General features: G+C 43.6%; 1 protein-coding gene across 4 annotated transcripts; it reads right to left on the bottom strand.

The window, feature by feature from the left end:
* Positions 1 to 27,922, bottom strand: ATP6V0A1 (ATPase H+ transporting V0 subunit a1). 4 transcript variants are annotated; one of them, XM_021378065.1, is made up of 22 exons: positions 27,774 to 27,922; positions 27,467 to 27,608; positions 27,205 to 27,283; positions 26,798 to 26,895; positions 26,121 to 26,249; positions 21,307 to 21,410; positions 20,327 to 20,453; positions 18,954 to 19,036; positions 18,178 to 18,271; positions 16,608 to 16,820; positions 15,802 to 15,952; positions 15,455 to 15,594; positions 14,988 to 15,145; positions 14,474 to 14,564; positions 13,599 to 13,717; positions 13,069 to 13,285; positions 12,406 to 12,513; positions 11,587 to 11,661; positions 9,065 to 9,172; positions 6,473 to 6,590; positions 5,846 to 6,017; positions 1 to 1,053 (listed from the first exon to the last, which is right to left on the bottom strand). In XM_021378065.1, the coding sequence occupies exons 2-22, from the start codon at positions 27,581 to 27,583 to the stop codon at positions 960 to 962; spliced, it is 2,595 nt and encodes an 864-aa protein (XP_021233740.1). In that variant the 5' UTR covers positions 27,584 to 27,608; positions 27,774 to 27,922; the 3' UTR covers positions 1 to 959. The 4 variants fall into 4 exon arrangements, with proteins under 4 accessions (XP_021233740.1, XP_021233737.1, XP_021233738.1 ...); XM_021378062.1 differs by lacking the exon at positions 11,587 to 11,661; XM_021378063.1 differs by lacking the exon at positions 11,587 to 11,661 and having other exon boundaries at positions 21,307 to 21,389.

Below are 27,946 nucleotides of genomic sequence, written 5' to 3'. Positions count from 1 at the left end.
GTTGTGCAGCGCAGCGCCTTTAATGCACACAGTGACCGCGTTTAATGCGCACAGTGATTCCCAGCCACGCGGCGGGGGAAGTCCCGTTCCGTACCCGCCGCCCCTGCCCCCATCGCTGTCCGCACGCATCGGGAGGACGCTCCACACACGCGTGACAGCGCTGCAGGAGACGCGTGCACCGCTTCCACCGCTCCCAGCTCCATTCCAGGCTGCGAGGATTCATGTTACTGTTCTGCTCTGTTCACACGCAACGCTGCACCACGTCAAACTGACACAGTTACACACAGCACAACACGCACAGCACGGCACACACCACTGCGCCTACACCGGGGGGAGAAGGGTGGGAGATGACTCACAACTTGCACGGGAGAAAAAGCAGCATCTGCAGCGGGGAGGGAGCTGAGCCACATCAGCATGGAGACCGCTCTGCACCCACGCGTGACAGCACAGGGAGGGCCGAGGCCGCCCCTGGCAGCTGGAAACAAGGTGCAGGTGGAAGCTGGAGGGGGGGAAGCAGGCCCTGCCCCTCCGCTGCCATCCTGCAGGCACACACGGAGGAGTCACACACAAAACTTCCTTCCAAATTTCTTTTCCTGAGCAGAAAGTTTTGTGCAAGGTGAAGGTACTCTGCCCTCTCCTCCACGTGCTGCTCTGCCCACTCAGCTGTAGCTGCGTTATTCTCATAGTACCCTGATAGACCTGCCAGGAAATTCACAGCACGAGAAGCACACTATTACACCAAACGGACACACCATGCACTTAGTATCAGCGGTAAACATAAGGAAGAAGTTTCTTGGATCAAGTGTCACTCATTACTCAGGGATGTCGAAGCTCTTGGCTTTCAAACTTCACGGTAACGCTCAGACTGCTGCAATAAGTTATATTCACTATGGGGCACACGTGCAACTCACACACGGGACACGAAGCACAGGGGTACCACTGCTGGAGCAGAGGGGATGCTAATCGTCAAACTTCCCCTCACGGATGGTGTCAAAGGAGAAGGGGAGGAACTTGAACCCCGTGCCAGTGTAGAACTTGTTCTGGAACTCAATCCTGCAAGAGAAGGAAGGGTAATTGCTCGTTAGGAAGGCAGGTCTCTCACAGGAGTTAGAGATTAGTGAGTAGCTGTTTACTGACTATAAAAAGTAAAGCTTTAAAGAGTAATATTATAATGTAGCACGTCTGTTAGCACAAAACCCACTCTGATGTTTCTGGAGTTCATTAGAACTGCCAAGGCACCCTGATCCCACCCCCCCGGGCAGACAATAGAACAACAAAAACAGGAAGAATTCCCCGACCACGTGCTCACTGAGCAGCACGCAGCGCTTGCTGTAAGATCATGGTACCAGAAATCTACGTTTTAGTTGCAGCAGACCTCAGTCGCATGATGCCGCGCTGACTCCCACCACCACTCACTTCTTTTTTGTTTACCGCAGCGAATTTGGTTTGTGCCCACATGACAACTCCTGACCTCGCATGTGCACGTTGTCTGATGCAGAACATGAGCTTAGCCTTGTTTGCCTGCTCCCCCTAATAAACTCAGTTTAAAAAAAGAATTATTCTAGAGATCCATCCAATGGTCAGGAACAGCCAAATAGGGAAAGAAAAAAGAATCCCATGATTCACAATAAAAACAAGCGCAGTGTTTCATGAGCCCCATGAGAAAAACTTTCCATTGCGTGGTCCACTAAAACACTCAGTCTCTGTAGGAATCAAGTGACAGCAAACTGCACAGCAGTTCGAAATGCAATTCAGAATCAGGAGGAAAAGACTCATTTTTATTATTTTGTCCCAAATTGAGAATCATGGCAAAATCCAAAGTATTTCAGCTGGCAAAAAGTGGTTTCTCAGCAGAGCTCAAGATTGAAACCTTCCAAACACGTTCTCCCCGCTATGCTCTGCTGGCTGTTGGTGCAGATAAGATCAGAGTTCCCTGCAGAGGAATCCCTGGGATGAGCAGGATTTTCCGTGTGGGAGGAAGGGCTCCCTGCCAGCACGGCCAGTTTTTCAGGAACCTTGATAATCTCCATAAGTACCCTGTGACTCAGTAACCATTCCGTAAGCAAAGGGAAACAAGAGCCAGCCATCTGCCTATCTGACTCACACAGAACCCACTGTAAATGCAATATTAACCCCAACGATGAACTGTTCCAGCTGACCCCGCATCTGAAAGCGCCTTTTGGACAGACTGAGTTACAGCTCAAGGAGCAGCTGCTGTGAGGTCAGAGAACCAGTGAAAAGGCTGAACTCAGTGCCGCTGCTTAAACCATCTGTGTGTTTTTCCTGCAATTGTCTGGAGGAACACCCAGAACCCGAGAAGTCCCTTTCTGGAATCAGAAATTGCTGTTTCCAGGAGCACTTGCTGCCTGTGTACTAGCTCTGCTGCTGAACTGCGTCTCTCAACACTGATCAAGTTCTGCAAAAGAATTTACAGGACAGCACTGCACTGTAAATAAACAGGTTAGAAAATGCTGACAGTTTGCATTAAGAAAATCCCAAATCCTCTCCAGCTTTTTTTGTAGTAATAGTTGAGTGCTTGTCGGACAGCAATTGCATGGATTTTCCAGCAGAGAGTTACAGAATTCCCAAACTGTCTTGAAAACTGGGCAGCTCGCAGCCCCAATGGAAAGCAACCGGAGAGAGAGACGTCTGTCGGGCAGGAAACCCAACTTCCATTCAGTACAAGTGTAAATTCCCACTTGGTATTTGGATTCTTAGCAGTGGCACCCTGCATGCACCAGGAGATCAGGGTGCTATGCACAGAGTTCCCCGAACAGCACAGGTCACTCTGTCCTACAAAAGGAGATGGCCTTTCAGAGAAGCAGGGTGCTGTTATGGCTACACTGAAGACAAGCCCAGGCTCCTGACCTTTACATAGAAAAATAACTAAAATTCTGGCAAGTGGGTGGGGAGCTGGGCAGCAAGCAGGACACGGCCCCAGCACGCCCACGCCTCCAGAAAGTAACACCCTTGGGGGCTACGGGCCAGGGGCACTGCCCACGCAGGGCAGGGTCAGCTTACAGCTGGGAGCAGCCAGCCAGGGCACCACAGAATAGCAGCTTTTGATTTATTTTGCATGGTTGTCCGAGGCTGACCACATTTGTTGCATTTAAAATCTGCTCTGCTGTCACTGCAGAGACTCACAGCACTTTTCATCTTTGCCATTCAGAACAGAAGAGGCAGCAGGCGAGCTGCTTGCCTCCAGCTGCACCCAGCATCGTGCAGCCAGGGGAGATGTCTTGGATCTGTGTCACTGCCTCCAAAGGACTGAGCTCATCCTTTCAATCTATGAGTCAGTGGCAAACAGCTCAGGCAACACATGGTAAAGAGACAAACGTAAGCGTGCCTTTTCAAGTCCATGTGAAGCGCACACATCTCCCAGGGAGGTCCAAACCAAGCCTAAAACTGAGCCTACAATACTGCTTTACACTGGAAGACGGCTGCACTGAAACTGTATTTCTGCATCAACTGATGATGTGGGCAGCCTGCTTTGCATCCAGTTGTAATCATCTCCTTTTGGACAAAGTCTGTTTGCTCAATTAGAATATCTGACCAGATTTAAAAAAAAAAAAAGGTAAGATACATTAACGTAAACAGCAATGTCAAACCACATTGCTAGAAAAAGCAAACACAGCATTATATTTCAGTACAGTGATGTTGCGATGAAAGGAATAGCTCAGACAGCTACCAAGCTCTAGCAGAACTCTGATACGGAATTGCAACCTTGGCAGCACTTTGAGTGCTTTCTCCACCCCAAAATGCCCCAGAAGAACCCAGCCTGCAGAAAGAATGCAGAAAAAAGCACACAGCAGGTCTTCCTCATCTGGGACTGACAGGTAGAGCACTTGGAAGAATCTGTTCTTCTCACTAGCCAGACACAAGCTAAATGACTCCTCCTTTCCAGGAAAGCTGAACCACCCACACCTTCAGAATTCCAGATAGGTGACCCCTGTCCCAGAGTCACAAAATCTGATCTGCTCCTCCCAGGACGGTTGAATTCCCCCCCACCCCCTCCCCCTTCCTTCTAAGAAGGGAGCACCTACCATTGGACGTTTACCAATTTCAGGTTTGGAAACAAAAAGGAATGTTAACAGCATGTTGTTTTGAAGAACTCCAGGTGCACTCTTCATTCCACTGATAATGGAAATCCAAACAAACCCAAAATAATCCCAGCACATCACATACAGACTGAAGTACTGCCTTCAGCTTGCTTTTCAGTGACTAAACTTGAGCAAGTTCTATCTTAGAGAATGTAATTTAAGGTTTTACAAGTTTGAAACACGTTCAGGGAAAATATGACTAAAGAGCTTCAGTTCTGCAGCTCCCAACAAGGACCTGCTTTGCTCTGCACAGCACCTGTGACTTGTGTGCTTACTGCTGTTGCTTAGCTGTTTTTTCCCTCATTTCATCCATGCATCTATCTTCCCTTCACATGTTTCCAGATAATTTTTAATCACATTTTACAAACAGACAATATGAAAAGCTTTCTCTTTGCTGAGCTGCAACCTCTCGCTCACACTTGATTCAGGTGCTTTGTGAGCAGGATCCTTAAGTGCAGTCTGTGATTATTAACACAAAATTGATATCTCCAGAAAAACAAAAAACAAGAAACAAAAAGCAAGAAAACCCACTTTCTTAACTGAGGCCACTCCTTTGAGTAAAAAGGGAAACAGCTTGCCAAGGAAGGGCATTCAGAAACGTTTACCTACTGTTAGGCAGAAGTGTGCCACAAAGCACCGTACTCCAGACAAATAAGACTTTGAAAATCTATTAATTTGCACACACTGAGGATCAGGGACATCACAGTCAGTGCTGCTTACTCTCTGCTCTTCTTGGACTGTTAGCAGCAATATTGGGCAGGGTGTGCAGAACTCCTCACACTGATGCAACTGTGTAGTACAGTGACAGCAATATGAGGATGAGGAAACACCAGCCAGTCAGCAAGAAGGTCTCGAGTGGCTGGTATGAAGATTCCTAGGCTGGAAGCCAGGAAAAACAGAAGCACCATCCAGCAGCCATTTTCAGCAGTGGCCCCCTATGGGCTCCCTCGGCACAAGATGGCTACAGCCCTGCACGTCCTGGTCCATCTCCACTCACTTAGCTACAGAGACACAGCAGAACTTCTCAGTGCACACCCAAATAAGCTGTCAAGGGAGAGGGCAAAGGGACAAAGTTACCATTCCTGAGAAGCTGGGGGAAAGTGCAATAAAGGGTGTTTGTTTTTGAAAGGCACAGACTTCCTTTTCCACTTAGGAGACTGTTTTTATAAAGTGTTCATAACAGAGTTTCTCTTCCATTTAAGCAAAACGGGAAGCTCCTTCTGAACTTCATGTGACTTCACTTTGCGCTCTCAGCCCACCAGGAGCAACAGAACCAGGCAACAGATCAAAGGACAGAACAAAAAATGATCCTACTGAAAACCAGAAGCACGCTTATTCATCCAGCACAGCGCTCCCATCCCATTGTTCACAAAGCTCTGTCTAATTTGTTTTTAATTGGAGTTCAGCTACTCTCCACAATTTCTAAGCAAAGTTTATGCCTACGATCAGGAGAGAGTAGCGTATTACCAGAAAGAGGAGTGAAATCTCTGACCATATTAAAGACTTTCTGCTGCCAGAGCACATCTTCTGTTGGACATTTACGTAAGAGTTGTGGTACTCCAGCACTTCTGAACGTGACCAATCTCAACACAGTATTATCCACTACCCCCATTTTATAGCCTCCCTTTCACTATGCAACAACCAACACGATCTTCTGGAAGATGTGCATTTCTCCAGACAGCCCACGTGGCATCAATCTCCTTTCCAGGAACAGCTCATGATTTCTGAGCATTCCTGTAACTCACCAGTGCAAGCGAAGAGCGTGGAGAAAAGCAGACAGACCCTCCATGACCAGGAGAATTGCTACCGTCAGGGTAGCAAAAGCAGCAAATATGAAGAAGAGGCCAAAGCCTCCAGCCAGACTCCTCACGCTGAGCCCAGTGTGGATCACCATGGTCCAGAGCACCTCCGAGAGCTCTGCCAGGAGAAGAGAGGACTCATTTCAGAGCATTCAACAAGGAGAGGGAGCTGCAGTTTTCTTATACAGCAAAAACTAAAGTCGAGGAAAAACACCTCCCACCAGAATGAAGTGGGAAACGTGAGAAACGAGTTTTTACAGGCAAGTATGTCAGGATATTGCTGCCCACTGCTGCACGCAGTGCAGACCCCGCTGGTCAGCAGCCCTGCGCTTCATTCAGCGCTTCCAATTCCATCCGCCCTTCCAGACCCAGGCAGCTTTTAGCAGGGTGCTGTGCACATAGATACTGGTGTTTACCCTTCATTTCTGCCCGCTAGCACACAGCTCTGCCCTTCTCCAGCAGCGCCTGACACCACCAAGCTGAGCTCTGAGGAAGTCCCTGCCTTTCTCCTACCACTGGTCCAGGTCGATTGGTGACACTGAGCTCAATTTCCACTCCAGAAGGAATACTCACGTGCATGGGCTAAGCTGAGAGCCCAGAGCCTCAAATAGGACGCAGTGTTAGAGATGCACCCCAGGCAGTACTCAATGGTGTGGATGGCCTGGTACACCACAGTATCAGCAAAGTCGAACTGCAAAGTGAACACAGAAAATTAAGAAAGCTGCGAGATGTGCAAGCAGGAGGGGCTGGCTGACTGGGGAGAACGAGCACACTACCTGGTGCTGTCACCAAGGACAGTGTGTTTGAAATTAGACACTGATACTGTCTTCTCCTGGTCTAGCATGTCAGTTTTATGAATTAAAACCGAATTCTCTTGTCTTACTAGATTCTGTAGAATGACAGTTCACTGCTGCAGTTTTAATGTGACTGTTTTTATGTCCTATTGTACAAAAATCAAGATATTTTGAATACAGCTTGACTTTGCCAGGAAAAGACCGTACAGCAACAAGATGGTGTTCGTATGAATTCACTGGTAAACTGCAAGTACTTCTACAAGAAAAGAGACAGTATTCCAAGTCAATACTGTGTATGCACCTTTGTGAAAAGACCAAGAACATCTTGCAAAATAGGGATTTATCCTCTTTGAAAGCAAAAATAATGCATAAAGCAGTCTTGAAAAAGTCTTATCCGTACAATTCATTAGTCTCCGTGCCTTGGTAGTTTTTTGAAATAATAATTAAAAAAATCATAAAGAAGTCTACCATGAAGGACAGTCTCCTTATTGTTCACCTTGTGAAAGCATTCCCTACGTTTTGGATTTAATCTGTGCTTCAGAAACTGCTCGTATTTTAGTCAAGTCAATGTGGTGTTTTAAAGACATCAAGCAACTAGCGCTCCAGGCATGCATAGCAGGATATTTCTGTTCTTATTTTGCCCTTAGTGTATGCAGGGCAATAAATATTTTAAGCAACAAAGTTAAACGAACTGTCAAAAGTCTAATTCTTTCTCCGCAGAGCATGAGCTGCAACGGTCTTTAGTAAAAACTGTCCTAGCAAACAGTGCCACCTCCCAGCACATATTGCACACCAGCGTGCAATTAATGGAATGTGATAAATATTTCAACAATGACAATTCACAGCCACATGCAACTGCTGGAGAGAGCCCATCACTATGCCAGGGGCTGGAAGACTCAGCAGGACGGCTTTGTCAGAGTATTCGTGGTCTTACACATTTTTCAGAGGGTTACAGCATTTACAGGTACAGCAGCGTGCTGTTCCCCACCAATTCCACGTGGACCCATAAACCAGAGGTCCACTTTCCACATAACAGAACCACTTTCAGCAGAATTTAAGACAGCATCCTTCTTGCAAAGCTACTCTACTTTCCTGGCATTTATATTTTCGTAACAAATTTGGTTACCTGATTTCCTGACACCTGCAATAAATTCTGCACAAGAGCTCCTAAAAAACACTTGCTTCATACTCATAATTCTTACAAGTATTTATGAATGAGCAGTTTCTCAGAACAGAGCACCTCTTCTTACAGAAAAATACTGGTTAGTTAAGCTGCTGAACTATACGAAAACCAGACCGGTTTTGCTGTATTTTCTCATTGGCAATGACCAGTATCATCCTTAAAACAGAAGTCAGTTTGGGGAAAAAAACCAAACGTACCAGCTTTAAATGTTTTTTGTTTTGCAATGCAGAATTACCAAAGACACAACGTAAGGCAAATGAGACTTCCAAAGAAGTTTAAAAGCAAAACTTTTCAGTTTCAGACTTCTGGCTTAACAGCTTTCTGGGTAAGCTAAGAGATCTGCAGACAGGGGATAAGACAAACAAGCTAAATAAATGAAGTAATCAAAGGTCTGTTAGTGGGTATGACATTGTATGAAGGATTGAAAATGGCCTGCAGCATGTCAATAGCTAGATCTTTTGGAAAAGAAGATGCCATGACATAACACTTAGTTCAGTGCGTGGTTTACACCAATGGGAAACGTTCCAGATACACATGAACGCAGCAAAGCTGGCTGTAGTCTTACCACCTCATCCTCCGTAGGCTTGAAAACATAAGTTCACATTTAGTGCGGTGTCTCAATCGCAACATTAATCACGAACACATTCAGTAAATCCCTCCTAAACACGACACAGTAAAGCAGCAACAAATCACATGCACTACATGGAGGCAAAAGGCATCAAAGAACTCCCAAATTAAAAGAGACCGTCTCCTTTTTCTTCTCCACCAGTGGCAAGACAGAGCAGCTAATGCAACCCCCGACAGTCAGAATGAATACAGAGAGTAAGATCTCACTACTGTAGAAAAACGGCCTCGGATTTTGGCTAACACCGCAGAAGCAAACAGCAGCAAGGCGCTGCACTTCAGCCGGGGCACGAGCTGCGTGTGCCAGCGGGGAGCGCTCCGCAGCCCTCACTGCGCAGCCTGTGAGATGCTGGTTTCTTCTAATGAAGACAAACAGAGCTAAGTTTCCCTTTGCCTGCAGATTATACTTTTTTCCCCCCCTGAAGTCCTGGGAATGACCAGAAGACTGTAGAACTTTACTGCTGTGAACATTTCACTGAGAACATTGCTATTTAAACAGCTTGGAAATACAGCCAAACTAGCACGTCCTGTTCCCAAGCGCACAGAGGACGGCCGGGTGCTTACCTCCTCGCCCTCCTCAGAATGGGTGGATAACTGATCGTGTTGGATGATCTCAGCATCCTCCTCCGTTGGTCCGTTGCCCACCCGAATCCCACCGAAGTTGTGCGTTCCCTAATACACAAAGAAAAAGAAAGAATAAAAAGTGTTGTGGTTTCCTGTGATAGCGGATTCTTCTTACGACTCCGTGCGCAGCAGCGGTAGCCCACAGAAGAAGACAAAATATTAAGGCCCGGGTTTAATCAGCTGCACAATTCTTTTTCTCAGTTTGGATGGAAAAGATGCTGAATCCTGCTAGGGCTGGGAAAAAAAGTCTGAATGAATACTTGATACATTTCTATAAAGTAATTGCAAACCTAAGTAAAATAAATGCCAAATCTCTCACGAGGACGTTTGCTGTAACTGATGTGAACAGACCAATGTTTTGCACAACAGCAGCTGCGAAACAAGCACTTAGAAACCGAGGGAAACAGCACTGTTGTTGTAAATGAGACAAGTCACATAGTAGCGACTCAAAGCAGAACCAGCTCACACAAATACACACGCCATGGCAGGCATAGGAACACACACGGGAAATCAGACTTTCCCTCACATGGAAATTCTACGTTGTGCAAGCAGTTCCTTTTATAGATAATTGTTTTGACATTCAGCATCTGACAGCCATAAATCTACTGCACTCCGAGTAGAAAAGAATAAGCCACAAACCAATCTGAAACTCCTCCGATCGTCACCCGATGCCTGCAGTCACTGCGCAGTTAATGTGAGATTTATGGCAGGCACGCTTCCTCCTCCGTAGTCTCACAACCAAGAAAGGATGCAGAAAACTGCTCACCACGATCGTGTTCTCAAGCTGAGCTTTATGCATTGTAAATGTGTATCAGACTACGAAGGCCTGACGCATTACCACTGTTTTTGGATTTCTGCTCAGCAACTGGCACTGTACAGGAGGATTCCTGCTTCCTTCCAGATGTTCCAAAGACACAAAATGCTTGCGACTGATCTGCAGGACTATACATGAAGACCTCTGGGTCTGACCTACCTAGAGAAGCAAACTGAAATGCCACGAATGGGAACAAAACCCCTGTGTTCAGCTTTAGGAGTGTACTGGGGTCATCTGTGACATGGAACGTAAACAGACTAAGTAGCAACATTATACTTCATAAGTTTAGGGATTACAAAACGAACCACAGAGGTTCAAGATTCTGAGAGCCATCCCCTCTCACAGTGCACGGCTCTGGCATGCCAGCAGCATAGCTGCTCTGCGTTCTATTCTTTCAGCTGGTTTGTTCTTAAAAGCTTACTTCTGCTTTATGCTGAACTATGTTTGCCCAAAATATCAGACACGAATTAAAGATTTGGCCAGGTTGTTTCTAAAAAAAAGAAATTAGGCAATCATTTATGCTCTGAAAATAGATGAAAAAAGTCAGAACACATTTATAAGTAAGACAATACTTTTATTATTACTTTCATTGTGTTTGAAAAAAAATCAGAAGTTACTGATAAATAGTATCACTATTTCTCCATTTCTACATTCCTAGTCTGCATGAATCTGTACCTTGAAGCTCTTCCCTCACACTCGACTTGTATCTGCTCTCTGTAGCCAAACCTAAACACGGCTCCAAAAGCTCCAACCAACTTCACAGTTCTAACCACACGTCAAGCAAAGATCTTCACTCGCAGCTTCTTTCATAGGATGCACTTCATGCGTTGGATGAATGATGTGCAAGAGATGCATTGTCTTTTCTGACCTGTGGCTACTTAAAATTTCATAATAGAAACACGAGCCAACAGCTAAGAAGTTGTCCTCAAATCACCTCTGACACAAAGTACAACTTGTTTCACAGTTTGAAAGACTTAAGCTTGTTAGAGAGGTAGCAATCATAGCTAAAACCCATCTGAAATATGAGGTACAGGGGAAGGGATAAAGTTCTGGAGCTGCTGCAATCTTCACTCCCCCAGAAAGCTTTCACACCAAAGAGCTGTCAAGAGGTTTAGACAAATAAGCAGAAATAAAACAGCTACTGAGAGGTTTATTTGTGCACAACCACGTTACAGCAGCTTTAAGTCAAAGTGTCTACACAGACACAGATGCCAAAAACCCAGTAATTACTGCTACGATGTTGCTGGGAGGCCATCACTAACATGCGTGGGAACACATAATGTAAACAAAAATGCTTCAATGAAAAAAATCCTAATCTAGCTTAAACAAATACGCAAGAAAAGGAAAAAGGGGAACTTAACTTGGGGGGGGATGTGGCAGCAAGGTATTCTTGTGCTGCTCTGCAGGTTTTGATTTCAGCAACACTCCTGCAAAGAAGTGTGTCTGCATTCTGTGCGTATGTAACTATTATCCAGCAGCCTGGTAGTTCTTCCAGAATGCATCAACTTTGCTGAACTTTGCTCTTTCCAAGAGGAAGTGTCTTTCACCCTAAAAGTGCAGTTGTCATTCACTTATGAAATTCAGATACGTTTCATGCTCTCTTGTTAATTCGATATAAATCCATCACGTGACTTTTAAATCCACTCACTGTCGCAGCCGCTGCTGCCTCTAGTGCCTGCTCGTTCGGGACTGTGCTGACTTGGGCCTCCACGGGTTGCCCTTCCTGATAGTGAATGGAAGAAAAGAAAGGGAGGAGGAAGAAAACAAAAAGAGAAAGGGAGACGAATGGAGGGGACATGGGAGGATGAAAGATGGTCAGAGAAGGGAGAGGGAGTGTCTTTAACTGAACTGATCTTTGACTCACTTAACATCCTAACAGCTATCTGCCATACATGCAGGGAGAATTTTCAAGTATCCCCAGTGCACATGTTCCAAGTTCCTGCATTTTATAGAAAAGATTCTTTACAATACAGTTGGAAACCTAGAGATTAACCCAGGAGATAATCTCTCACATAAAAAAAAAAAAAAAAAAGAAACAGACTTATGCAATTTTTTTTTTAAAACCATCCAAACTGCTTTAACAAAGATGGCTGTTAAGTCTGTAAGCCAATGAAGCTAACGTCATTGCTTTTACATCATCACCCTAGCAAAGGCCCACGGGTGCATCCAGCAACCAGTCAGACTGTGCTCCTGAAGCAGCTGACAATGCTCAAGGTGGTTTTCTTGTTTTTATCATTACCAACAGGTAGGGTTTTAAAAGCTGGTTTGATGCTGGATCCAGACTGAGAAGCAGGCAGGCAATATTTCACCTCCAGTAATACCCACCTGCCTCTACACCTAGGAATACGCAGAGAAGCTTTACAGGTCACAATACTGTGTGAACCCACATACCAAGGACAAGGTGGAAAACATAGCTTTTCAATTATAATTAGTTTTCATATTGAAAATATACAAGGTAGTCACCCACCAAGTGCTTTCTCCTTAAATACTGGTGGCGAAGGACCAGAGGTTTAGCTACCAGCATCCACGGCACACACAGTAATGCCACCACCACAAGGAAACACTGGAGTCCTTTCTGTAAAAGAAACAAGCCTCAGATGATTTACTGACAGTCCATGCTCACACAAACCCTTTCAGGCAGCCTCATGCAACACTGAATGACTGAATTCCCAGAGCACGTGGCTGCTTCACACACACTCCGTCTTCCAAGAAGAAGTGCTGTACCCAGTACCCGGCTGCAGCTGCCACAACTGCCTGCACACAGCAGGTAACACTGACACAAGTTAGATTGGGGAAAAAGCCAAAAGATCCTGCAGACAGCATCAGCACGTACTGCTACGCTTAGGGGCGCTGTATTGCAGGTGCAGGGCAATACTGCTATTGACTTCTCACTGCTGATTTGGATCCAATTATTCTGGAGCCACAGCTGAAGTGTTCAGACTGATACAAATTCTCTGCATAGAAATTCTGTCTTTCTTCCACATTACATAGTGTCAGGCTTTGGAAACAATGCCACATTTCTTCTCTCACAAAGTACTTAACGCTTCATTTCACAATTATTATAAGGTCAGTCAAAGACTCTAATATCACAAAGCACCTCTGATCTTACAATTCAAGCAGCAGTACGCACCTGCCCTTTATAAAGCATCTTGTTACTGGTATCACCATAAGAAAACAAAAACATGTTGATAAAATGTATTAAAAGGCTTGGAGCCTCCTTTGATGTGTGAGCATCGTAGGCTGTCCATTTGTAGAAAATGAGAATAACAAGGTATCCAAACAGCGATGACATGAAAATCATTTCTGGAATAAATCCAAGGTATATGTTCAGTGGCTTCTTAAAATATCTACAGGAAAAATTAAAAAAAAAAGGAAAGTTTAAAATTACATTTAGTTTGCAGTAGTCTTATGTAGGGCAAAAACTTTAAAAGAGCAGGAAAAAGAAGTTTTGGAACATAACTGCAGAGGCTGTGCATTTCTGTAAGAGCTAGGACTTAAACACAGTTAATTACTTGACACGTATAGTTATATACATACACAGACAGAAATAACCACTATGCCCTTCAATCAGAAGGTTCCTGCATCTTAAACCAATACGCAAATTACACCCAGAGAAGTTCTCTCTCCTCTCCCATCAGAAAAACAGAATAAAGCACTTACATGTGGTTGAGAAGACTCAACATGACACCAAAGAGCATGTGGATAATGCCAAGAATCACAGACATTTTCATCTTAAATGAGTTGAGGAAGGCCAGTTTATTGCTGGCGATATTCCAGATCTGTGGAAAAAAAACAACACGAGTCAGCCAAACACTGAGTAAAAGGAAAACAGAAAAGAATGAAAATGTTCCATTGAAGCTAAACAGTATGTGTTCGTCATACAGATATCTGCTCAGGAACAATCAGCAGAGAACACTTCTGATAAGAACCCTTGCTGATCCCACCACCAGAGCAGGAATCAAACCTTGCTTATTTTTATTTTGGCAAAAGTAGCAGGAAAGGAGTACACAGGGCTGTTACCTTGACAGAAAAAAAAATTGTTTATACATTTCAACAAGAAATTACACATTAGTTTTGACCTTCTGCACCTCATCTTTGATGTGGAACACATGCCAATTTTTCTATCAAATCCTCTAAGCATAAGAGCAGTGTTACTGAAATAGGCAGCTACAAAATGACTGTTACTCAGAAGTTATATTTCCAAGACTGACTAGAAGAAGAGAGAACTGGCTTTCTCCAACACAGAAATAAAAGTAACTTCATAAAATGATTTGTAAGTCTCATACCAGATATGATTAAAATGCAGGTTGGAGAGGGTGAGGAAGAAATCATTTATGGTGCTGAGAACAAGTCTTTCTATCCCACACCTAGTACCTCTTTGGATCTAGATTCATTTTTCATCATTCACAACTATTTCAAACACCGATAAAACATTTGCTAGGATGTGGAAAATTTTCACAGTGAACTGGACAGATTCTTTTGTGTTTACATACAGGATGTTCTTTAAGGAAGGCAGAGGAAGGAAGAGTTCTTACCGGGTCAATGCCAAAGGGATAGGGTCCACCAAACACTCCTGCTTCAGCAGGGTTCAGCTGAAGCAGAGGAGTAGTCTTAAGCAGTTCATCTCTGTTTGGGTGTAAGTAGATTATATAAACATTAGCACAAGCAACGTTGACCTTCTTTTAAAACTAACAGCATTCTTTTTTGTGAGAGCAAGGAATATCTCAAAATGAGAGAACTTTAAGGTTCCCATGCGGCCCTAAAGGTTTGTTACTCATTTGGCAAATCTATCTCTTGACCTGTTATTCTGTGTCACAAGGAAAAGACTGAGGGACAGGAACATGTCAATGATAAGAAAGGTGCTAAAGTGTATCTTTAGTTTCCTGAAAACAAGCAGGTTTGAAACACCATAAGTATCACATCTGCACCCCTCTTCTCATTCCACTTGAAACTGAGTTTTTGTCTTCTTCAGCCAGTAAGACAATGGTGAAAGATAAATCACCTACTTGTCACTATCACACTTCATTCAATTAAGAACTATTTACTCACGACCAATTAGCTTTTGAGAACATCGGCCGGACACTCCACGATGAACCAAACATATTAAGAGACTTGGAGAAGCAGTCGTTATAGATAAGGCCTGTGTAAGTGGAGAACAGTCCCATCAGCAGGATGATGTATCGACCACTAAAAACAGTGTTGAACATCTAATATGAAAGAGGAGAAAAAGTCCATGAGAACAAGGGAAATCTCTCATACAAACAAAACAGCAGAATCAGTCAGGGCAGAACAAGCAATGCTGGCCCATGGACTAACAGCACAGTCTCAGTTTTGAGGGGGGATTAAGGGTGCAAGAGGTAACTCTGCAAGAACAGAACACGAATACAGAGGACAAGCAGGCATCACTGACTGCCTGTAAAGAATCTCTAATTAGCTGAGGATAAATTGCACTCCATGCAGTGATGCTGTTGCAACTGTGTATTAAACACAAAGCTGAGCATGCTATGTCTCCTTACCTCATTGTCACTTTTCTGTGACAGAATACGACTCTCTCTAAGCACCATCCAGATAGCAATCAGAGTCATCAGGATTCCATGGCCAAAATCTCCAAACATCACAGCAAACAGAAACGGGAAGGTAATGATCGTGTATGGGGCTGTAAGAGAAAGACACTCCTGGTGCACTGTATTTGACCAAGTCCAGACTGACTACAGTGCAGTTCATATACAATGTGATTGCCAAGTTTGTTCCCTGCTTCCCAAAGCTGTTAAGTACTGTATTAGAAATTTCCACACAGGACAGTCAGCAAGGAGAAACACGATGACTAAAAGTTACTTCATTACTTTCTAAAGTATGGATCTACCTGGATTTATTTCCCGATAAGTTCCAATGCCATAAGCATCAACAATGTTCTGAAAGCCACACGTAAACTTGTTAGTTTTGTTGTATGTTGGTGGGGTCTGATTGGTTTGCATCCTATTTAAAATAGATGGGACAGTGGAACCACTGTGCTCCTGTTTTGGAAAATAAAAAAAAAACAAGTCAGGATTAAAAAACATCCTTGGGGCAATGGAAGACAGTAAAACATTTATTTCTTGGTAGCATTTGGAAAACTACAAGCTTTCATTTGTGTATACTGCCTGCCTGATGAAATATACTTGAGCAGTTGAAGAAGGATGCCAAATTTCCTCTGCTCTCCACAAAACAGGAGAAATACTTCTAGTGTGGATATACATTTTTTTTATTTTTTTAAAGAGCAAATGAAAAGATTTTCAAGACACCTAACCCTTTGTTATTTATCTGAGCAGAGGGAGTGAGCTTGCTAATGTTCTGCATCATTTCTTTAAATTCCACTGTATATACAAACAGCAGGACTACAAAGCACAGCCAGGTTAACTAAATGCACCAAATGACTCCAGCACAGGAAAACGTCTCATCACAGCGCCTTCCTGAACTTGAAGGCTTACACAATGTATTTGTAACTAAGTGAGGTGCACACCAGAATACCTATAAGCCATGTCTCCTGCACGTTAGATAAACTGTCCTCTGTGAGGACTGGCTGAAACAGCCTAAAGGGATGGTTTCCAGAAAAATCAATTAATTCCTGTTGCATTTGCTGACGGTTAGGGTTGAACAGAAGCAGACAGGAGCAGTGCAGCCGTTACTCACAGTGCCTCTCCTGAGAGCAAACTGGATAGAATCGAGGTCAGCTACAGGACACCAGACTTCAGCAATCAAGCACTTCTGTGTCACATCAATATTGCACAGATTCAGGGTATGGTAGATGGCCTTCATCTTGCGTACTTTGATGAACCAGACCCGAATATTTTTAGCAGCTGCCTGCAGAACTCTTTGGCGATGATCCTCTGTTTGGTTCAGCACCTTTCATGGAAAAGTGAGACAAAGACGAGGCAAAATCATCAGCCAGAACTCATAGCATACAAAAAGCACAGTGAAGTAGGGCTGACCAACAAAACAAGCTTTATTCAGCAGACAATGGATGAATAAGCCCCTGCCCTCATCCCATGCACAAGACTTCCACATGCGTGCAATGCTTTAGTCTCCATATTAATTAGTTTTGCTAAAAGGGTTTAGGGCTTCTTTCCAGGTATAGTCTGACTACTTTCCTTTTCAAACCCCAAGGTCAGTGGATATTTCAAATGGTATTTCAAACAATGAGCTAAGCAGTTCACAGACAACAGAGAACATTTTTTCCTCCACCCAGGTTAAAGGAGCGGAGAAGAGTTCTGCAGGAGAGGTATACACCAACTTAAAAAAAAAAACAAAAAAAATTATAAGACTTTTTTTTCCTGAAAAGGATAAAGTGTTTTCTATTAAATGCGTTTTCCAACTGGAACATGTCTATCTCAGGCAAAGTCAGATTCCCAGCCTGGAAAGTCTGAGGCTCAAGGGAAAGTGAGGACACAGGGCACAGCTACCACATGCAGCTTTGAATTTTAATAGTCAAATTGCTTCTGCATTCTTATCTACTTTACTAAACAGCTGCACCACAAATCTTCCAGCCTGATACGGGTTCTGTATCAAATAAGCCATTCAAATTCAACCGTTTTTCCTTTTAGTTCCTGAACTTTCCCCTGATTTTCATCTCAGATCCCTCAAATTTTTATGCATTAGGACATACTGCCTTTTCTCCTTGAAGCAAATGTCAAATATTTCAGAGCTGGCACTCTGTAGTTTTGTGTGCTGACTGCTTTTTACAAGCATTAAGGCTGCTGCACAAGAGTTTAATCATAAAGCAGAAACTCTTTAGGAAAGCAAAAAGTGAAAATACGAAGACAGAGAAAAAAATTGATAAGTTAAAATTAGCATTGTTATCTCAACACGGGGACAAGTTTTAAAATGTTTTCTAAGCTCTTGCAGATGAAACAGGCAATTATACAAGCATGCTTTCAGAGTTGGAAGCACAGTATCTTCTTACTCATGCACGTTCCTCTCTGCTCCCTGGTATTCAGTTCTATATTGACACTGTATTTACATGTGTATAATTAACTGCTCAGACACACGCAAAGATCAAACCACCACTCTGAAGTCTGAAAAAGAAAATGTCTGAGCAGAAAACCTCCAAGCAGCTTTCCTGCAGTGCTCAGCTGCCGGTCTCAAGCTACCCTCACTGAAAATATGGCCACCTAATAAAGCCAAAACAATTCTCTTTAAATAGGACCCAAAGATGAATTCAACTATTAATTAAACAAACAAATATTGACTCTGTTTATTTTACCATCTGGAGATCATCAATTCTGGTATTGACACCAGAAGCCATTTCCTTCCGCTCCTGGGGTGTTTCTGGACACGGGTAGAGGGAGGCACGGAATCTGAAAGACATGCAAGCAACCTCAGTAACAAAGATGGGAGAAACATTAGCCCATCAGGGAAACAGATGGCTGAGAAGACTAAATACAGAAATAAAGCAAGGAGCATCTTAATATCAGCAAAGCCTGCCAAGCACAGTTTCAGTCTTTAAATCAAACGGGTATAGAATTTTGCTTAAGGTCAAAACAAAAGTTGAATACTGAAGAAAGAAAAACAACAAACGCCTCTGTTCCCTGTACTGACTCTGGGTCAAAAGCACTGTTATGAAGTTGATTAGCCATCCCAGTTCAGGGTGCTCCTATCATGACAATGCAGCTGCCACTGCAACAGTCACTGCTGGTCTTCCCTGTGACAATACTGCCTGCTGACATCCCGACAGGTCAGCCTGAGAGTTCAGCACAAACTCCATTGTTTTTAGGCATTCTCTAACACAAAGCAGTTGTCTGGTTTGAGCATTACAGGCTTAGGGAGCAGCTAATGTGACTGTAAAACATGATACAGCTACATATGGTGCATTTTATTTGCTGCCAAAATATGTACTCCCGCAGTCATCATGGGGCAAGGAGCTGAAAACTATGAATATTAAGCCACTTCCAAAGTCTTTCAAATATTTGGGAGTGTTCTTCTGTGAGCGTTCTATGCAGCAAGATGCCCAGCTCTAAGACTTTCAAGTAACTCGCATACCCTTCACATATCTTCTTGACTCTGTTCTTCAACTGGTCACCTTGGAAGAAGATGATAAACACAGACTTGTGCACATAATCCCCCTAGAACAGAAGAAAGGGTGTGTTGTAATAGCTCAGCTATTTCCAAATATTAGCATTACAGCGAATTACAACAGTGCCTTACTTTCCCTTCATTGGAATCTGTACACATAGAGCATAATTGCACAGCGAGTCAAGAATGCACCTTAACACAGAAAGTCACAACGACTAGGGCTTCTTAGCTTCAATACAGCATACTACTTCTGTATTTGTGTTTACTGAAGCAAAATGTTCTAGATTATCCATCCTATCTCGTACAATAAACATGATAATCCGGGGAAAATTGCCAAAAGAACAGGGATGCAATGAAATGGAAATATCATCACTTACTGTAGGCAGCTGACTGCAGAATCAAGCAAAAAGAGTGAACTAAAAAAAGATGAAGTGGAGTTCAGTGGCTTTTTTCCTCCAGGGAGGCCAACAGCACATTCTTTGCACAGCTGTTTTCATGTTGGTAGCCAGTTCCCCTTTCCTGCATTTGTTGACAAGTTATTGTTCTACTTTACTTAGGAAATCTTTCCATAATGTTTAAAAATTAATTACATTAGGTGTAACCTCAATTTAAGGAAGTGTTGTACATTAATAACAAAGCCTCTCCTTGCTGACAGATAATTCAACAGGTCAACTACCAGCAGTTGGGACGAGAGAACAAGGGAGCCTTGCATGAGAAACAGAGGCAATTACTGAGTTTAATACGCCTGTCTTTGTTCCAGGGCAGCCTTCACACAGCCCTTCTTTTTACACTTTAAGATCAACAGTTCCAAGAATGTGCGTATTGTCCACATATTCGAGCAGAGAGGACGCTATGTAAAACCAGCCCCAATTACAAGGTTTACTAATTGTATTTGCAATAAAGCCAACAATTCTCAGGTGCGTGTTTAAATTTCTGGTTAAGAAATTAAGAAGAATGAAAGTTCCAAGTTCAAAATAAATGAGCTACTGCTGCCATACAACGCTCATGTCTGAAAGAAAGAGCCTCTTTCAAGGAGGTTTAGTGCACACATGAGTTGCACTTGCACGCTTGTGCCAGAGAGGGAACTACGCCTTGCTGCAGTCCAAACTCATCCCCCTTTTAACAGGACTTATCATCCATCTATTCTTTTTTTTTTTTTTTTAATTACACAGGAAGACATTTGTCATTAAAGCCTAAAATGCTGTAAGTGGGTACTGCAAAGAGATACAACACAAACGTTCGCCTGCGTGGAGCTCGTGGAGGGCAAGAGGCACAGAACGGTAAGCGGATCCTCTTACACATCTGAGACTCTTGCCACTGTGAACGATGGTTTACTTTACCGTCACGGGATCCTCCAGGGGGTTTTCAATTTCTGCCTGACGCAGGAACACGTTCCCTCGGCACACTCGCCACAGCATGCGCTCAAACATGGGGATTCGCTCGCGGTTGATCACTCCAGCCACAAACCTGGAAAGGTGACAGCGCGTGAGCCCTGCACTGACAGGAGTACACCACCTAGCACCCAAAAGACCGACAACAACTGGAGCTCAGCATCGTACTGAAAGCTACAAAAATCTCGTTGCGAAAGTCATTCTTTATGCATTATGGGAAGTTCTCTACATACACAGAGATCAAACAAAAACAACTGCTCTACACCAAACGCTAAGATTTAACAGAATGAAGTTGTCTATTAAAAAAATTATTGATTAAAAGAGAAATGTATTTAGGCATATAGTTTCTAAGCCCAGTACTGCTCATTTTAACAGGCTCCTGGTACGTCCACGTGAAGGATTACAGTGTTCAAGATTACCACTGGCTATGTTCTAGGCATGTGCTTCAGAAGACCTCACTGATTCAAATCCCCACGTCCACACACAGAGTTACACACGTGTGGAAACAGCCTGGAAGCAGCTTCTTCCCAGGGCGTGGATCCGTGGGTCCCCTCACCCCCTTGTCATGGAAACTAGGCCTAACTGTGACAAAGATACAGAACTACACCGTTTTTTTCATAGTATTATGTGCCCACAGTCACTGGTTTCAACAAAGCTGTGAGAGCTTAGTGTCTGAGAAAGCAAACAGAACAGAATTACAAGGAATATACTAGTACGATTCCTCATGTAGGGAGAAACTTCATGCAGTGTGAAGTTCATGTATGCAGGACAAGAGCACGGACCAACAGTCAGTTTTAGATTAGCCTTCATCTGCTTCAAGCACCAGTCTAAGTTCTGCAGCAGCAGCGCTCAATCACTGCAGACTCTGCAGAACAACCAAAAGCCAGCTGCATTAACACGGGACAGAAGAAAGCACAAATTGCCATTACCCAAGCCGTAGCGGGGCACCTCTTCCCATCTCACTTGGCTCCAGGAGCGAAGAGGATTCCTCCAACAGGTCGGGATCCGCCATCTGCTGATGATGCAATTCAGCCTGAATTCACAAATCAATTAACATCTAATGAAACTAGTTAGTGGCATGCAGGGAACGAGGAACCAGGAGATAGTTGGGGGAGACAAAAGAAAAAGTGAGAACAAAACAGCAGAAAAAGGATACAGGTGATAGACAAGACAGCAAGAGTCACACAAGGAGGAAAACAACAAGAGGAAAAAATGGAACGGCTAAGCAAAGCTCCCATACAAGGAGGGTCTGAAGGCTGCTGCAACACAGCAAACAGGCTGTGGGGTATATAAGTCTGAAGAAAGGTAGAATTCCAAGAAACTTATGTTTTAAATACAAGTTATGTTCCCAAGAACCATTTTTCTTTGCACAAAACAGTGACACACCTCACTCACCTTTTCTTATATCTTAAATGGAGAGGGGGAAAAAAAAAAAAGTAGATGCTGATTCACTCTTGCCCTGTTTGAGCATTTTCTGCATATTAATAAAGATGCTGAAGGCACTTAGAAGTGCCTGTGGAATTATGCTTACATGCACAATGGTCTGGTACAGACAGAAGATCGTTGCTCATCTAAGCCTTCCATAGGCAGTTTATCTCACTTTAGGGCAGCTTTCCACTTTGCAAGGATGCAACCCTATAACCAGTTATGCATGATGGACATACCCTATCCGTGTCTGCCTTCTGCCATGCTGCAAAGACAAGGCAATACCTTTTTCATTTTAGAATCAGGTGACAATCTGTTGAGGGATTCCACGTTTCTTGTCAAGCCACTGCGATGCAGTCAGAATCAGCAACAAGATCTACAAGTACTGGGCAACAAGCATTCTTTACTGGCTGGAAAAAACCCTCCCTCCAGGAAAAAACACAGTACTTCCATTTTAAAAACATGCTTAGTGCTTAAGTCCATTTATTCTTCAAGATATTTACCCCTAGTCACTGTATTTATTATTCCAGACACGTGAGGTGTATTACTTAAGGTGGTCTGACGATGCTATTCAATTCCTGACTAGCTAGGCATTAAACGAGGAAGTAGTGCATACAGTTCCTCATTGCAAGGAATTTGCAGACTAGAATTCCTGGGAACGTAGCTTGTAAGAATCAGCAGTTTGAGTCAGGAAGGATGCTCAGACCACATCGTCTTGTGCACCACCTTCATATTTCATCCAGAACCCCATGTCACAGTTATTTCTACCTCTGCAGCTTATACAGTGAAATGGAGAAACGTATAGAGCCCCTTAGCACAGAGAGCCAAATTCTACCTTCTGTAAACAGGAGTTCTTCCCCAGTGCAGCGCTGGGGAGCTTGCTACAATACACTTGAAGGTAGAGTTTGATGGTACAACACGTAACATGTGTGCATGCATGCAACACAGCCTTGCAAAAGCAAGCAGCAAGTTTGTCAACACAGCATATTTTCTTCATTTGTGCAACAGTCACACAATAGTTTTAGTGGAAAACTCTGCAACATTTTACTTGCCTCCCAAATAGAAACACTCACTATAGGCAAGGAAAGTTTTTGCAAGATGGACAGAATGCAGCTCAATGGCTTGTCCATACACTTGCTTTAGCTTACAGATGTTACAAAAGTAAGGGAGCCCTTAATTTACTTTGGAAAGGTAAAACGAAGCTCTGGTTCATCATCTTTAAGTCAACTTGTTGCAACGTCAAACAAACTCCATGAATATTTTTTTTTTCTCCATAGAGAACACAACAAAAGTTTGGTATCCCAAAAGAAAACATACAGACCAAACACACCAGCAATCATTTGATATTAAGATTTCAGGATGCTGAAGAATGATGAGACAAAGTTAAGATTTCAAGAGGCTTGTATTGTATTTATCAGTCAGCAAGATGCTCTGATAACGCTGGTGAGGCAGGTGCCAGTCTAGTTGAAGCACAGCTGCTAATCACCACATTTTAACATATAAAAAAAACTTTGGATCCTCCTCACTTGAGAGAGCAGTTGGCATCAAGCATTTAATGCTTCCTCTGACCCTCTTAGGGCCATGTCCTTTATCTGGGACACCTCAAAAACAAAGAGAAGTCTTGCTCAGTGAAATTACCAAACAAAACAGCCTAGGAGAAAGATTGGCTAGACTAGCTTTACTAAACAAGAACTTACATACGCAATAATTATTTGTATAAAAAAGAAAAAAAACAATATGTCCTTTATCTCCCAAATGCTTTAATTTGATGATCACACTTTCTAGAAGGGAAATGACATAGTAAGATCAGCTCTGTTCTGGAAGGATAAGTGTATCAGCATTAAAAGGTTTAACAAATGAGAAGTTGAGAGACTATAAGGAAATCAAAGTGCTCTCCAGCAACAATGCAGAAAGATGAGACTCTAGGAAACGTCCTTTGAGCAGGAGTTGCCACCAGCACCGACTGAAGCATCAGAGTTACTGTGAAGGTTTGTTTTGGGTTTTTTTGTTGTTGTTGCGACATCAGGTCACACTCAGTGTTAGAAAAACCCAAGCTCACACAGTACTGATAAGAGCATGGACCTTTTGATGCTGAATATTAAGCAATGTTTTAAGCGTTCACCCCAATCAGCACCTTTAATCTCAAGATCTGAAATAAGCTTAGTTTTCCGTGCTCTTGATTCAGGTTCTGCTCCATGCCGGCTCTGGAATGCTGCCCACAACACCATACAATTCAAGCCCCTTCCAGGTCACAATCAAAACAAAAATCAATTTTCACAAGAACACTTCACCATCTAGCTTACTAACCCAGAGCCCAGACAGAAATGACAGATGCGAAACAAACAGAAAAAAGCAGATGATGAGAAGAGAGAGAGGGAAGAGAGACGGGGACTGCATGCCATTAACCATTACTTTTCCAGTCTTCTTTTACGCTCACACTCTAGGATGCTTATGGCAAAACTTTCAGAGAAATCTCTCCAGCCCATACTGTTCTTCATAAGCAAAGACAAGAAGACTAAGAAAAGGAGCATAATCATCAACACGGTGTGTTGAAACAAGAAATGGCTATGCTAACAAGAACGGTCACAACAAGAACTGAAAGCATTTCACAACTTCCCTCCCCCATTGCAGAAACTCCAGATAGCAAACGCTAAATATAAAAGACTAAGCAGTAAGCCATTTCTTGTGCAACTTATTACTATGAATAGCACAATCTTGATTACAACTTATTAAAGTCTTCAAGTGTTGAAGGTACTGTGCAAATGACAGCATGACAAAGTGAAGCATTTAGTGTTTGAGGATAAGTAGGATTGCACCAGGCTCAGAAGTCCTGGGCTAGTCAGGACCTCAGGCACAGCTTGCTGGTTACAGTGCGAAGAGAAATAGTCTAAGATCTGACACCTTCAGTGAACTTCACACATGAAGTGCTCAGTTTGCTTCTATCTATAGCAGTACGTTGCATTTTATTATTACAGAAAACAGTTATCAAACAAGAGGAGAAATATCTAAACCTTCACTGGCCAGTTCATTGGAGGTCTGACACAAGGACTCCTTATACAAGTGACCTGACATAGATTTTTAAGTAGAAAATTAATTTTAGTATGTTCATACTGTCCTTGAAGAAATGCAGTAGGCAGCTCTCACTAGATGAGGGCAGTTAATGCAAGTGCACTGTGCTGGCTGCACGTGGTTTTACTCAATATTCAGTTAGAATAGGAGAGCTAACCAGCATCTTAACGCTGCTATGCAACAGATTATCAAGTTCATGCTGCTTGTCCAAAGAGGCTCTCAGCAGCTTCCAGGGGGGCATTCAACACTCGAAGACGAGTCTTTTAGTACTGAAACAAATCCCATGAGCAATCAACCGATCACGCAGGCACTATCTACATCAGCAGCAACGAAGGCTTGTTTTGGCACAGGAACAACCTTAATGCCTGAACAGGCTGCATCCTGAGCCAAAGAACCGTTAGATAAACGGTCTGAAGTTTGAAGGGCCCAGTTCCTCTTGATCACAGCCTTTGTGAACACCAGAAGCCACATCCTTTAAGAACTCTGATCAAATCATTGATTGGAGGAAACTGGACATGTTCTCAGCAAAAAACATGTCTTTACTACTCTAAAAAACCATACAGGAGCTCTTTGGGAAAATGCACTATGTTTTGAGATACTTATGCTTTAAGATGAAGGATCAAGTCTTCTCTCATTCAGGCTTTAGGCCACCATATCATCAATGACATCAGAGATGCCCCTTTCTGACCTAGCTCTCATTTGACAAAACGTTAATGATTTTAAATGTTGTTTTGCTCTAGAACTTACCTCTGAAAGTTTTGAGGACTTAATCAAAGGCTCAACATGTTAAAAATAAATCCATTAACTTCAATGGACTTTGTATTATGACCTAATGAACAATCTCCATATAACATTTCAAACACTGAAGTTTGATTGTAATACCTCTGTGAAAGTGAGGCATGACTGCTTATCTCTACACATACCGAAGAAGCTCTTACCCAGTGAACAAAACGCTCACTGTAGCACCAAATTTTTGTTCTGTCAACAGGCTTTAAGAACTACTAGTACTTTATTTGCATGTTTTTAGTGAAACCATTGTTTAAGTTAAAAAAAATTAAAGAGGTAAATCATGGGTAGCTATGTGTACTGCATGAGAAATGGAACATAATTTGAGAAGCTTTCTTTGGTAAAGCAGGAAGATGATTCTGCTGTCTAAAGCAACAACTGAAAATACATTTGAGAATAAAAATGGTAGTTTGAGGGAAGAGAACCTGCTGCCCAAGTGCTAACCCACACCCGGTATTCTGACCTCATCAAAAAATTGCTGAGTTTTACGCAGTATAAATTTTAACTCTGTCAACTCCAAGAAGTTTCTCTTCAGAGCTTCCTGATTTGTGTTGATTTCTTTAAGCTCATTTTCAATTTTCTCAAAGTTTGCCTGCAAGATGGAGAAAGGAGAAAAAAAAAATTTCCTTAAAGCAATTCAATAAATAAGTGCCATTCAATCTATTAAAACAACGCAGGCTGCTCTGTGCTCCCATGCGATTTGCATACAGTTATGGAGGCTGCCTCCAGTTTGCTATTGCACACAGACTATTTGTGACGTTCTCTTTGGGCTGCTTGAAACATTTCAGACTCAGGCAGTCGTTATTATGGATAGGACTCAGACAGTGTTCTTCAGATCATCACAAACCCTTAACACAATCAACACAGACCCACTATAAATTGTGCCGCCCAGGAGTTTTTCAGGAATTTCACTTATTCAAGTGAGTCAAAGTACTAGCTTTCACTTCTAGCTGTATCTGGATAAACGTGAAAGCAAAACAATGTTTGTGAATTGAAATCAAACTGGTTGTGAGGTAGCATTTCAATTGACTGGAGACTATGGTTAATGAATCTCTACCGTTAAATTCAATAGATATCTATCAACGGCGTTAATGTCACGTTTTCATCTAAGGTCAAACACTACTTAAGTCACATTATTACCTCCAAGTCAATCATGTCACGTGGAAATGGGACCTCTGGGTTTTCACCTGTGTCCATGATAGGAATATTTGCTTTTTTGATCTCCTTTTCAACGAATCCTGGAAAGACAGTACCGTTAACATTAGCTGAAATGATACCTTGTTGTCAAGTTATCGCTTCTTTAACCCACACCCATAGGCTGATCTGTGAGTCCTTTCATCTACAAGATGATGTGAGCAGGTTATTTTTCAACCAGGAAATGAGTCCTTGCAGGCAGACTGACCGGCTGATAAACAGAAGAAAGGCAGCCTTCAGTTCTCCAATCTGCACTTTGCCTTTTAACACTGTTCTAGGCTTAAACTACGTTACTCATCTCCCCATAAATGCTGCAGCATTACATGCACACCAAGACGCAGCGAGGAACGTACGGAGCTTTCGGTCCATTTCTTCACACCTCCTGACTTCATTAACAAATTTACGCTGGAACACATTCACGTCCGGGTTCAGCTGCCAAGAGAAAGACATTTCCTCAATGACACCCGAGTGTCAGGGACCCCCCAGAGATGGGACCGGGGTAGCGAGGGGGCACACGGGGGAGCAGCGGGCTCTGCGAGGTCAGCTGCAGCACGGAGGGGCCGCAGCCGCCCCTCCCGGGGCCCGGGCTGTTCTCCCCCGGCAGCTGTTACTCACGTCGCGAAACTGCACCTTCCCCAGTTCGCCCAGTTCGCTGACACAGCAGTACGCGGCCTCGGACTGCAGGAAAAGCTGGGCCAGGGTCATCTCCTCGCTGCGGAACAGCTCGCCCATGGCGGCGCCGTGCCCACCGCGGCCTCTGAGAGGAGAAGCGGCGATAAGAGCACGGGAGGAGGCCGAGAAGGGCGGGCCGGCCGGGCCTCCCCGCCGCCCCCTTACGGCGCCCGTTCGAGCTCGCACGAGACGGGAGCGAGCCTCAGCCCCGACGGACACAGGCCGCGTAGGCCCGGTACCACCGCATTACCTGCCGCAGTGCCCGCCGCGCTCAGACCCGCACCGTCTCGGCCACCAGCTGACCGGCAGCGACGCCCGGCACTGACGTCACCGCGCACGTCTCCTAGCGACGGCGCGACTCGCTGGGCCGCACCGGAAGTGACGACGCAGGAGGAGCGGAAGTTGCACGTTCTGCCGCACTGC

Source organism: Numida meleagris, chromosome 26 (assembly GCF_002078875.1).
Source record: "Numida meleagris isolate 19003 breed g44 Domestic line chromosome 26, NumMel1.0, whole genome shotgun sequence".
In the NCBI taxonomy this organism is placed as follows: Eukaryota; Metazoa; Chordata; class Aves; order Galliformes; family Numididae; genus Numida; species Numida meleagris.
The sequence above is the reverse complement of the archived record's forward strand: the minus strand, read 5'-3'. Positions and strand labels throughout refer to the sequence as shown.